Consider the following 13808-nt stretch of genomic DNA (forward strand, 5'->3'; position numbering starts at 1 on the left):
TTCTTTCTTCAACCATACCCCACTAGTCTACATACACACAAACATATACACATCCAAGCATGCAGCTATTTGCTGGTATGCAGTTTGAACGTGTATTTACACAGTACAGACACATGGTGGTGTCATTGCTGCATAGTGAGCCAGGCTTTCGTCACTTCATTATCGACACAGAACAGAAGCCCAGCCCTGTTTCTCCAAGCAGAGAGACGCGACTACAGCAGGACTGCGACGCTGCAGCCACATCCAACTCAGCGCAGCCCAATCACTAGCCACTTACCGGTACCACTATAAACAAACTGGCCTCATCATTTCTGTTGTAAGAGTTGAATCTTACATATCTACTTAGACACCACCAGCAATGCATTACAGAGGCCACTAGTTACGGCCTATATAAACAAATACATCATAGTTATACAGTGGTTTTCCTAATGCCATGCTCTCTTGATTTGTAGATTATATAGTACAGACAGTATTGATTGACAGAGGTTGATGGGTGGTGGCGGAGGGGACAATGAGTTGAATGTAAATACCACAATTGACAGGATTCAGGTTGAGCCCAGCGGGCAAAAAACTGGTTGCAATGGTCAACGTCATTCTGTCTTTTGTGACGTCATGGTCAAGTTGCATTTTGATTATAATCATGTTTGTTAACGTCTTTTTTTTTTAGCTAAAAGATGCCATTTAACTGATTATCTGACCAGACAACTCAAATATGACCTCTTTCCCAGACATCTTGATATTGTCATGAACGAGATGATTTTGACTGGTTGTATATCAGACATTTGTAGAACCAGAAAATGACGTTTACCGTCCCAGATTTTGCCCGCTGGGACTGCATGCTCACGGTCGTACACCAACCTGGAGAACCACGCCGTCAATATAAGTCCATGGACACACCGACGACAACGACATTCTACTTTGTCACTCACTACTGCATTCACGTCATCCGTGTCATGCAAGGTAACAACAGCACTGATGTGGAGGGTTTCAGCTCAAGACGCTGAACCGTATATTGGACTTGGAGAGTTCGAGACTACAAGAGCCACTGGGGGTGCATCAAACGGGTTATTGGAGACACATTTGAGGAGACAGATCTAGGGCAGACAGACCGAAAACACAAACTTGGCAACGGCATCTCCAGGCAAGGACGCCCTGCCCCCTGTAATGCCTTACTCATGCATCCGTTTTCAGGGACTCAAAAGGGGCCGAGGTACTACGCACCTGTCCCTGCCATGTCCTAACCTTAAACCAGTGTTCCATTGCAGTTGAATGAAATCAACGTTTTGAAAGAGATTGATTAGGTCTTTATCTTGGCTTTCTGGGTGGTTTTTGTGTTGCCCTCTGCAGAAAGTTGAAGCAAGTAAGATTTAGTCTCAGATGCAACTCTAGTCTGCTACTCTTCTATTTTGGAAAGTAAATTGAACAAAAATGAAGAAAACACAAACTTACCCTATCAGCCTGTAAACTCCTCAAACTTAAGTAACTATCATTCTGTAAACTATCTAGCTATAAACTACCGAAGTCCTCATTTCCTTGAAGTCTAGGAGGAGCGGAGAAGGAATAGCCTTTATGTTCTGGCCAAAGCCATGATCTGGTCCTAACTGCAGGAAGACTCAAGACCAAGCCATGAGTTCATCCTCAAGTTACCTACGTCACCACCTCTGGGGACATGCTTGAGATTTTCTTTGGAGCCACACCTAGACTGAACACTAGACAAGTCGATCTTCTTATGTCAAATTTGCATCTGGAAGAGGTAGAGAGGCGAAAATAACATTATCTTTCTGGCAGGTTGCGGCAGCAGCTGCAAGGCTGCGATGTGGACCTTGCTGCTGACTACTATTTTACAATTGACTTAAACCAGATGATCTACAAGACAGCCTCAGAGTCCGTGGTTGGTGTCTGCACTGCAGGTACCAATTCAATAGCTAGATTTCTCACCCTCAGAACAGAACATACAGGCGTGAGGCAATGTCCTTATTTTACAGGTCAGGGATATCTGACATGCACTGATCTCAAAAATAGTTACAGATCAATGATCAAGTGACCAGTCTTTATGGAAGTTTGTGGGTTGTGTACTGTAGGAGTCCTGAAATGGGTAATGTCTCTGTCTGCAGTCTCTTGACCGCCATGCCGTCAGTGTTACTCACATTGCCACCTCCTGGGGTATACTTGAGATTGGCTTTGGAGTCACACTTTGACTGAACGTTACTTAAATCCATCTTCTTCTCAACTATTTGCACCTGGAAGAGTCAGGGGGAAGAAAGCGTTGTCCTTACAACATCCAAGGAACTAATACAGAACAAACCATTTTTTTTTTATTGTTCTGGACATATTCAACATATACCGTAAAGCCATTTGTGATCACAACTCGAACAAAAGCTTTGAAAGGCTAATTACTGGAGTTAAGGAGTAGTACGTGGATTCCGGCCTGTGATAAACAACTTGAGACTTGGGGGAAAGATAGCTAAGAACAACAGCACTAAGGGTTGTACATTTCAGGCCACTTTTCAAAAGTTCCTGGGTTTTTCAGAAATTCCGGTTGGAGGATTTTCTGTTGGCAGATTCCTTCCCCTCTAACCTGGGTTTCTGAAAAACCTGCACACTTTGGGAAGGTTTCTGTAATTCTTCGACCCTACATATCATAAAAAAACGAAAGTAAACGGTTTCAAGCCCTTACCCGTCCTCCACCAGGCGAGTGCTTGATGTTCTCCGTGGAGCCAATCTTTGACCGGACGTTCTTCAGGTCGGGCATGGGGACGGCCAGGGGCACCGGATTGCGTCCCCTCATGGACCCAGGGGATTTGGGAGGGGTCCGCACCACCGCCACCTTCTTCACCTCTCGGCTGGCGGGGGACTTGGGTGCGCTGGGGCTGCTATAGCCACTACGGTCTTGGGGCGTCTTGGGGGAATCCACTACAAGGTTAGGAGAAACATAATCTTGGATTAGGTTATTCCAATCTATGTTGTACTCCTGAGAATACGTTTTCAGGAACAAGACCTGCAAAAGTTTAATTATTTGAACTAGGTGACGGTGATGTTTTGCTCAGCCTGTAGTTAAAGCCAAAATGTCCAGACACTTCTAGGTACATTTTTCTCCCCATCACTCCATTCCAAAGAGAGCACAGCAAACAGTGGCGACACCATCCAACGGGCTGGGGATGTAAATGTAGTCAAGCTGCCACGTGTCAGAGATGGCAAATGTATGGTGAACCTTTTTCAATGGGGATATGGAGTCGGACCATGTCCTTACCATGCTCTCTCATCTCTGTTCACACTCCATTTGTTAACCTCTCTCGAATTGGCGAACTCTCAATGGATTAAAGGTGATTGCATCTGTTCACGTTGTCGGTACTGCTGTACGAGTTTAGTTAAAGGAACATAATTAAGAGTTGAGCATCTGTTGAACATGTCCCGAGTACTGACTGACCTCCACCAGTGGTCTTGGTCTGCATCCTGGACCCAGCACCCTGGGGTTTTGCACCCGGTGTCCTGGTGCTGGCGGTCTTCCCATCTCCAGTCTGGAAACCAAACAGCACGGTTACTTCTAGAATGGGGAAAGACTAGAAACTACACAACAAGCGATGAACCTGTTGAAACAAAAGACTCCTGACTAATTTGGGAAAGAACTAACTGAGTATTTCGGGGTTTAGGAGAGGCATTGCATAAGATCCTCAAACACCATGGAAGTTTGAAGTATTCGAGTCATAATGCCATTGAGCATTATGAGTCTATGGATAGGCTGGCCTGGGTCTGGGATAGTGGTCAAAGTTGAGGCCTGTCCATGTGTTACTTACCCTTGGCCTGGGTTCTCTGGCTCCTGCACTGCCTGGACTGGGTTTAAATATTGAGCTGGGCCTGCTAGTGTTGCAGGCTGGGGCAGAGGAAGAGGACCAAGGCTTTTTGTTGGGGGTGGTTTGGACCGAGGAGGGTCGTTTGGGGGTGGATGCTTTGGCAGGTGTGGTGGCGTTGGGTGTCTTGTGACCAAAGGTGGTAAATAAGTGTTATGAAACACAAAGGAAAAGACAAAAGTGAAAGCAAACATTTAAAGAAATGCATTACGATGGTGGAACTTAACAAAAAGCTATAAGCGATATAGACTTGAAAACAATTCAAACCAATTTAAGCAATTTAAAAAAAAATGTAAACAGTAAAAATCTTAAAATCAATCAAATACTGTGTGTGATTGGTGAATGGCTTTACATGCAGATGTGCTGTACTGCAATTGCAGAGCAAAACCGTTCTTTTTTAAGGGCATTCAGTTGAAGACCGATGGTTGATGCAAAAGTTTACGTCAAATTTGAGCCAACATGTTTGGAACCTCCTTTACCAGCTGTAAAGTAAAGCACTGAGATATATTGATGCCTGCTGTATCGCAAGGTCACTCCAGAGGTCAGACCTCTGGTCCACACATCTGTTATCACCTACCTTTTTCTCAGCTGCTTCTTTTCCAGCCCCTGCACCGGCCTTGGCTGCAAGAGAGGGTCAAAGAAACGCAACTTGAGTCAGTGCTAATATCATAGTCCCGTCTCATCAGCAACGTTGAGACCTCGCTGTGCTAGGCTAGGCTAACTCTCTGACGCTAAAATGCCTGTTCATGCGTGTTGTTAACTACTCTAGTTGCTGTATCCGGATGCTTTAAAGTTGCTTTTGGATTTCATAGTAATTGTCAGCACCGTGAAATTAATTGCCAGAAAGTACATTTGTCATAAACTTTTATTGAACTTTCATTTGAAACTTGCCCCAGATTCGCAATTATCTGTGTATTGACATTACACCGCATGGGGAGGTTTTAGCACATTAAGTTGTCTATATTAAAAACTAGACTCTCAAAAATGACTTCAAGCCTCTTGGCCTGATTTCTATCCCCCTAATCAGTCCACTCAGAGAATCACAGAGATCATAATACACTGTCTGGGAATAGGCTAATCATTTGAGTGGGGAACTAAATTAGTTTTTAGGGCCAATGAATGTGGTACAGACAACTGCTTAATAAACAAATAAACTAAACTTTTTTTTTTACGTCAAGCCTGCGTGTTATTGGATAAGCACGAAATTGGGTCTCCGTGGTGACTGTGGTGCTTGCAAAACGTTAGTTAGGCAGGCAATAACGTTTATCTCTTATCAATAGACGACCCCCATTAGTCCAACTAGGACCCTGAGTGAGTGACAGGGCTGTATTGATAGAGTGGGTGGTTCCCATTAAACCGATTCATTATTTAGACTCTAGGGAGTCCGGTAAATCATTTTTAAAAAAGCTTTTACCGAAAATGTACCGTTGAAACGGGAATCACTTTGTCATCATGCCATGTGCAAGTGCTTATCAGCGATCATCTGATCATTATTGATAAGTGGCAATTAAGGCAACCTTCAGATGATTCGCATAAAGAGAACCAGTGATCCATCTATTGATAAGTAGTGGTAGTGTGTAACACATACCACTACTGATGGGGATGATAGGTTTAACGTAGGCATCCATGTACACTGACAAACTGTGCTGACTTACACTTTTCTGGTAATATGATAGATGGTTAGGAAACAGTAGCCTGTGTGTGTGTGTGTGTGTGTGTGTGTGTGTGTGTGTGTGTGTGTGTGTGTGTGTGTGTGTGTGTGTGTGTGTGTGTGTGTGTGTGTGTGTGTCAGAAGACGGGAGGTGGACGGGAAGGTGACCCATAAATACACAGTCACGATGATCTGATGCTGCACACCCAACAAACATGCAAGTGACATGCAAAAGGGGCTGACCAGTGGAAAACATTGCCAGCAAAAATAATTTGGGCACAGGAGGGTTAGTGACATAAACAGGGGCTGGAAACACAGACAGAACACAGACCACAAACACAGAGAAGATAAAAAAGCTCGAAAGAGAACGAAGTGAACAAAGAAGAGACAAGAAAGAAACCGGCGGTGGTGGTGGCTACAAGCAGTCCGTTTCATCAACCGAACACGTTCATATTTTGCGTTTTGTGCGTGTTTTTCAGAAAGGGTGCTGCTTTATTGTGTTGCTCTAGTGAGAACAAAAAAAATATCTGTGAGAGAAAAGAAAGGAGGTGGTGGAGAGGTGGGATTGATAAACTAGAACGGACAACAGACCTTTGAGCTGGGCACCTGGAACATTTGCTTTTCTGCCCGGTGGGGCGGCATCTTTTGGGGGTGCTTTCTGAGTTTTAGCGGCGGTGGGAGGGGCAACAGCAGTAGCGGTCACTTTCTTATCTTTCTTGACCGGGCCTTTGGCTGCTGTGGGAGCACCTCCTTTGGCATCACCTTTGAGGCCACTAGCAGGCTTGCCAGCCTTAGGCTTCGTTTCTGCAGGTTTGGCTTCTGCAGGTTTGGCTTTGGTCGCCGACTGAGCTGCTGTCACCGCTGCGATGTCGTCCTCGTCTGCAGACTCCAGGTATTGGCCTTGAGCGTCCTTTGAGGTCTTCACAGGCTCGTCTTCCATCTGGACGGGCTCAACCTCCATCTGGGGCACAGCAATCATGGGCAGGGGACTAGCTACCTTCTCCTGCACGTCTTCTTCCTCCTGCACCTCCTCCTCAGTCACCTGCTCCTCAGTCACCTGCTCCTCAGTCACCTGCTCCACCTCGTCGCGGGTGTCTGGCTGGTGCTCGATGAGAGGAAACTGGTCCTGGGTCCGGTCGGCTGCGGTGCTAGGGGAGAAGGGAGATCCAGGGTCGGCCCTGTTGGAGTCAGGGCTCTTGCTCTCTGGGGGGGTCTTGTCTGCTCCGTTCTGCCACCCTGCAGGGATGCCCTGACCAGGGGGGTGTCCCTCTGGCTCCGTGTAGTCAAAGGACAGGACGCGCTGCTTGGCTTCCTCCGGGGTCATGGCAACGGGAATGACAGGGGTGCGACCTTCATCTTTCTGCTGCTCTTCCTCTTCTGAGCTGGCTTCACGCCGTGGCCTCCTGCGGATCGTTGACACCTCTGTTCTCTCTTCCTCTTCTTCATCCTCTTCCTCGTCGCTATCCTCCTCTTTTTCTTCATCCTCCTGCTCTTTCGTCCCCTCTTTTTCTGTGAAGAGAGGGCTCTGAGGCTTCCCAGGACTGGTCATGTCTTGATAGGCCGTGGTAGGAGCCTCCTTGCTCTCACACACGTCCTTCTTATCCTCGTCCTCAGACCCAGAGCCGCTCAGGCTGTGGCCCACAGAGACATCAGAGACCTTGTCAGACGGGCTCCTCTTCAGCTCAGACCCCAGTGAGTCTGGGTAGAAGAGCCTTGGAGTGTCCCTCTCGATTGGGGCTTCAGGGGCTGAAGGAGACGCCCGGGGGCTCACCGACCCAGCTCTCTCCCCATCTTCGCTCCCACCGTCGGCAAAGCCGGACCTGCTACTGCGGCCGCTCTCTGTGGCAGGACTGAGGCCTCCTGGCGTGGGGCTGAGCGACGCGGTGAGCTCCTCTGGTGTGGTGGGAAGCAGAACGATAAGGGACAGAGGGATAGATCCACAGCAGGACTGTGGTGTTAGAGACACTTACCTCCTCCTCAGAGACACACATTCAACACCCAACAAAAGGAACAGAAATAAGGGAAAGAAAGAATCGAAAGGAAAGAAAAGAACCACTGAAGGAGAAGGTACACAAAACAAAGGGCAAAGGAACCGTTTTTGCTGGCATCAACAGGAACAACAATGAAACATCAAATGCATAAACTACAATTATCTGGATCGTTTTTGCACCTAAATGTTGAGAGCTGTAGGCGTTTTTTAATAAAGAAGCTCAGTTTGCAGTTGCAAACATTTTGCGTCCATGTTTACAGCAGAAAAGATGGGTAGACTATGCAATGAGAGCTATGAACTATGTACGTAAATATGGGTTCATAAAAAGCACCTCACAGCTCGAACACTAAACTGTCAACTTCTGCCATCAACCAAATCCACAGCAGAAATCAAAGCAAAGCTGTGTCACATCAATACGAAAAGTCTCTCATTCAACACAGTACTCACAATGACCCGACAGCGCTGTATTTCTCCCTCTCTTGGATTGTTGTGAAAAGCCATGTGATAAATGAAATTGCAATGGCGATGAATCAATGCCAGGCTACTGGCTGCCGCACGGTCCAATTTGCAAATGGGCTTTGCGGCGGGTTTTCTGGCTGCTAGCCTCACATACAGTACATCATGGTTCTCTTCCTTTTAAAAAGGGGAAATCTGCAGGTGCTACATCCATTTCTGGACTTAGAAATGAGCGATATGTACCCATTGATTCTTGGAGAATATAACTTTTGCCTCGAGATCTTAGTTCCAACAGTCATGTCCCATCAGAACCCAAAATAAGCTCGTTTTACTCCAATGTTTGTGACGTTAAACAAATGACATGTTTACTACAAACTATAGTTACGGTGTGGTATCACTCGGCGTAAGATCAATTCTGGCCTCCTTGAAAAGGATCGACTTTGCTCTCGTAATCAAACTCCATTACCCGCTTAAGATAAATACATTTCAAGGGATCAATATAAAATTGTGAATCTATATAGTAAAACAGATTACAAATCGGACAGTGTCCTCTGTTCTATAATGCACACGCTGTGGTACTACTATAATGGTGATTGAGATGAGTTGTGGTTCAAATCGATACTGGAGTTTGTCCATTACTCTCAATGGTAAACCCAACCGTGGTTTCAATGAGCTGTATGAGCTATTGGAATGAATAGAATGAATAGAGACGTTGATGATGATTCGATATGGACGGCAGTTGGTCTCAGAAACTCTACTTCCTCATGGCTACATGTAGTCTGAGGAAGAGACATGTCAGATGGGTATTGTAGTCATACCTTGACCTGTAGCGGTCGTCCCTCGGGTAGCTGCATGGTCCAGGGTTCGATGGGAGAGGAAGAGGATAGGGAAGACGAGAAAAGGAAAAAGGGGGACTTCATTAGACTTTTTCTACAGGTACCGGTAAGCTGATCTCCCAACGTTCAGCGAGCACTCACACAATTATGATCAAACGTAACCACACACACACACACTGCTGAAATAAATCCTCTAGTCTAAAGCTCGCTAAAACCACTAACTTACTCTCGGTCAAGTGTGGGCAATGAAGGGGCACGACTGTCTACACCGTCCATCTGTTGATCTACATTGTCTTCAGAAAGTATTCACACCCCTTGACTTTTCCCACATTTACAGCCTGAATTTAAAATGGATTCATTTGAGATTGTGTGTAGGCTAGTGACAAAACAATACCCCATAACCTCAAAGTGGAATTAATGTTTTTCAAAATGTTTATAAATTCAATACAAATGAAAAGCTGAAATGTCTTGAGTCAATAAGTATTTAACCACTTTGTAATGTCAAGCCTAAATAAGTTCAGGAGTAAAAATGTGCTTAACAAGTCACATAATAAGTCGCATGGATTCACTCTGTGTGCGATAATAGTTAACTTGATATTTGAATGACTAGCTCATCTCTGTACCCCACACAAGTTAAGGTAACGTCCTTCGGTCGAGCAGTGAATTTCAAACACATATTCAACCACAAAGACAAGGGAGGTTTTCCAATGCCTCGCAAAGTAGGGCACCTATTGGTAAATAGGTAAGTGTAAAAAAAAAAAGCAGACACTGAATATCCCTTTGAGCATGGTGAAGTTATTCATTACACTTTGGATGGTGTATCAGTATACCCAGTCACTACAAAGATACAACCGGCCTTCCTAAATCAGTTGCCGAAGAGGAAGGAAACCGCTCAGGGATTTCACCATGCAATGGTGACTTTAAAACAGTTAGAGTTTAACGGCTGTGACAGGATAAAACTGAGGATGGATCAACAACATTGTAGTTACTCCACAATACTAACCGAATTGACAGAGTGAAAAGAAGGAAGCCTGTACAAAATAAAAATATTACAAAAGCATTCATCCTGTTTGCAACAAGGTACTAAAGTAGACCTAATACTGCATAAAATATGGCAAATACATGTTATTTTTTTACCTGAATACAAAGTATTGTGTTTTATTGGATTTGCCCCAAACATACTACTGAGTACAACTTTCAACATTTCAAGCATAGTGGTGGCTGCATCATGTTATGGTTATGCTTGTAGTTGTTAAGGGCTGGGGAGTTTTCAGGATAAAAAATAAATGGAATGGAGCTAAGCACAGGCCAAATCCTAGAGGAAAACCTGGTTCAGTCTGTTTTCCACCAGACCCTGGGAGATGAATTCACCTTTCAACAGGACAATAACCTAAAACACAAGGCCAAATCGACACTGGGAGTTGCTTACCAAGAAGACAGTGAATGTTCCTGAGTGGCCGAGTTACAGTTTTGACTTAAATCAACTTGAACTTTTTGATTTCACCTTTATTTAACCAGGTAGGCCAGTTGAGAACACGTTCTCATTTACAACTGTGACCTGGCCAAGATAAAGCAAAGCAGTGCGACACATGGAATAAACAAAACATACAGTCAATAACACAATATCTACAAGAAGACCTGAAAATGGTTGTCTAGCAATGATCAACAACCACTTTGACAGAGCTTGAAGCATTTAGAAAATAATAATAGGCAAATGTTGCACAATCCAGGTGTGGAAAGCTATTAGAGACTGACTTAAACCTATGTAAATAAGATATTTTTGTATTTCATTCTCAATCAATTTGCAAAAAATGTCAACAAAAGAAATTCACTGTCATTATGAGCTATTGTGTATAGATGGGTGAATTCAGGCTGTAAAGTAACAAAATGTGGAATAAATCAAGGGCTATTAATTACTTCACGAAGACATTGTAACTAACATTTTCTGGGGTCGGCGGGGGGGGGGGGGGGGGGGGGGGGGGGTTAGCACAGGTGTTAATAAGAAACGCTTTATCATTCCAGGAAAGCTTAATGATTCCGCCATGGCAACCATTAACAGTTCTCAGTCTGCAAGCTCAGCATCATCTAAGTGGCTATAAACGATTCTGCCTACAGCTAATAGGGCAGTCATAGACACCGAACCCCAGTTAAGGACTAAAGCACCAGACACATGCATCATAGTCATGACCCTTGTATTACAGTTGGCTGTCCTGTATTGACAAGTGTAACTTATGGACTATTGCTGGTAGTAGACCTACAGTACGCACGGGAAAATGAACATGAGTTCCTACAACGTAGGCCTGAATCTAGACATCTAGCCTTGTGTTCTCTTGTCGTGTCCTGCGGCATATTGTTCATGCCAGTGTTTCAAGGAAGGTTTGGAACTAATTACATTACGCACATTGTTCCATTCATGGAAATTGCTCAAATCTTTCATGTTTTCGTGGACAGGGGTTCGAGCCAAGGCTGGCCTGTAGTGCACAGCAGAGCAGACACCGTGGTATCTTTAGCTGTGGGCTGTTGTTGAGAGAACAACACCACTGGCCAAAGTGCCTTTTGTCCTTGGCAAATACCATAAATCATTGTCGAATAAAGGCCCAGTGACAGTCGAGAGACCTGGAGTCACTGAGTGTGTTAATAGCTAAAGGGGTTATAACACCGAGGACACGACTATACGAAGCATTATGAGCGCCATGACCATCACTTCCTATGGTAAATGAAAACCGAGTGTGAGGATGAACGAAGTCCCATGACATCAATCCTACGAGCCATGTTTAAAATGCTCTGGGGTGACTAGCTATGGCTCTATAGGGACGGTGAGGTTCAGCCTTCTGTTACCATGGCGCCACCGTGCTGACCAAGGCAACAGCACCGGTTAAGTGGCGACCGTATTGACCCATTAGCCCAGAAACACCCCCCCCCCCACCCCTTTCACTTATTCTGAGGTTGGCCTGTTGGCCGTGACCGTTGAGAGAGCATGTTACTGCAGAGTGCCCCTTATGCCACGCCGTGTTCTCAGATTCAAAACCACAACGGTTCTTAACTTACCGACCGCCGACGGGACATTTGTCTAAATACAGGAAGCTTACGTCCACTGTCTTTGTCCTGACGACAGCCTAAAACGTAATGCTAACAGTTAGGATGCTGACAATCGTGATTACGAGAGACCACAACTCCAGGCCTGACGCATGATGCTACGATCTGGGGGGGAGCTGGCTTTTTTCTATCAGTGTGACCTGAATGAAACGTGCTCTGAAAAGCTACAACAACAAGATAGTTCACCCACACAGAACTCAGAACAGAACTCAGAAGCATGGCATAATAATTCAGAATTTAAAAAAAAAAATGCAATTTATGAACAGAAGCAGGAAATAGCATGGATTGTTGTGAGGCCAGCAGCAGGGGAGCAGCGGTATCATCCTCAAATCCTGACAGGAGATTTCATTAAAAATGCATTAGGAAGGAAAGGCAGACGCCCTCAGAAGAACTGACCTTTGTCTCTCTCTCATTCCTACAGACAGAGAGACAGACAGGCAACTCATTAAAAAGAAGCATTGGGCGCTGATTGCGTAAACTGGAGGAAGAAACGGGAAAAGAGAGGAAGAGAAGACAGGAAAAGAGAGGAAGCACATTACTTTGGGGGATACAAAGGCACTCAGAATCCAGGTGCTACAGGGTTATCTGTGAAAAGTGAAGCAGGCAGCTGTGAAGCAAGAAGCTGAAACAAATGCATGTCGAGGTTGTGACAAGAAGCTGGATGATGATTCGCGAAGAGGCAGAGGCCAAATGGAACCAATGAGCAAATTGCTTTTGAAGCCACGACAAGAGGCACAATCACAACCAGAGGTGGACTCGATTCCATTTCATAATAATCTACTCATGATCAACTTATGATTCGTTTATGAAGTATTTCCGATTCATGAATCAATTCCTGAAACATTTCGGGAATGGACACTGAACTAAATGGAATTGAGCCCAACCCTGCAGCTCACACAGCCCCTGTTAGAAATAAAGGGTTTGGATGTGAGGAGCGGCATACCCGAGAGGGCGCTCTTAGACACAGAGACCTCTGACACTGCTGCTTGAGGCTGTGATTTCAGTTCAGGTGACAGCTCCAGCAAATCATCTACGTGAGACAGAGGCAAGATTATAAATAGTGAGAGAGAGAGAACAAAAAACGGGCATCACATCACGTCAGTTGGAACAAAAGAGCGGGCTAGCCTATATTTTGAGGTAGGTGAACATATTGAGGACGCAGTGAGTCAGTTAAGAGGTACAGTGGAATATATATATATTTTTAAAGAACAGCCCCCAGTCCCAGTGTGCCCTACATTTCCAACTCAAAACACAAGATGCCTTGCTTTAGAAGTTGTTCCTTTTTATCTTCAGTGGCGTAGTGTACGCTGTACAATAAGAACGGTAGTAATGCCCGTCTGCTCTCTAAAGAGGAAGTATTCTACGTGAAGCGAAATAACTGAGGATAAAAATACCCGACTGGAGAACGTAAAGCCACATCCTTGATGGAATATGTATTCCTTTCTTTTCTAGATATAGATACTGTCTCATGTAATATTTAGGCCTCATCTGGTCCCTGACATACTGTCGGCCTACAGTACAGTAACCAAAACCTAAAAAGCTGAGACAGCTGGTGCATGTCATCCAATAGAACTGGGCAAAACTCTGTACGTTAGAGGGACACTCGGGAAATTCGGGCGTATGCTACCGTACCTGTAGACGTACAGTCATTGCGCTAGCGATAGTTAGCATTGGCTGGTTGAAACTACCTCAAACGTCCTTCACACGGCACTCAGAGACATACAAATGCTATCCACGAGTTCATCTGACTGGGTAAGTAGAAAAGCGACTGATTGCCAGAATCTCGTAGTATCCCTTTAAGGTCCGTAGCTGAGGGTAAAAACCAAAACGTGTTTATATTATCAGCATATGCATCCCTGCTCTTGTGGCCCGTCAGGATTATTTGTTTCACCATCTGAATCCGGTTTTCTGGATAAGAGGGCTGGCTCTGT

General features: G+C 45.0%; 1 protein-coding gene across 5 annotated transcripts in view; it reads right to left on the reverse strand.

Moving 5' to 3' along the window:
• The window catches only part of LOC129832873 (microtubule-associated protein tau-like), a 41891-nt gene that overhangs the window by 10491 nt on the left and 17592 nt on the right, over nucleotides 1-13808 (reverse strand). The window contains exons 3-10 of one of the 5 annotated variants that reach the window (XM_055896956.1): nucleotides 12821-12907; nucleotides 8764-8793; nucleotides 6091-7392; nucleotides 4426-4469; nucleotides 3795-3974; nucleotides 3428-3518; nucleotides 2678-2913; nucleotides 2148-2240 (exon numbers count right to left, since the gene is read on the reverse strand). In XM_055896956.1, coding sequence (XP_055752931.1) covers nucleotides 2148-2240; nucleotides 2678-2913; nucleotides 3428-3518; nucleotides 3795-3974; nucleotides 4426-4469; nucleotides 6091-7392; nucleotides 8764-8793; nucleotides 12821-12907 — 2063 coding nt within the window. The remainder of the gene's footprint in view (nucleotides 1-2147; nucleotides 2241-2677; nucleotides 2914-3427; nucleotides 3519-3794; nucleotides 3975-4425; nucleotides 4470-6090; nucleotides 7393-8763; nucleotides 8794-12820; nucleotides 12908-13808) is intronic. The other 4 variants (XM_055896958.1, XM_055896957.1, XM_055896959.1 and 1 more) reach the window with 4 other exon arrangements.

Source organism: Salvelinus fontinalis, chromosome 34 (genome assembly GCF_029448725.1).
Source record: "Salvelinus fontinalis isolate EN_2023a chromosome 34, ASM2944872v1, whole genome shotgun sequence".
NCBI lineage: Eukaryota > Metazoa > Chordata > Actinopteri > Salmoniformes > Salmonidae > Salvelinus > Salvelinus fontinalis.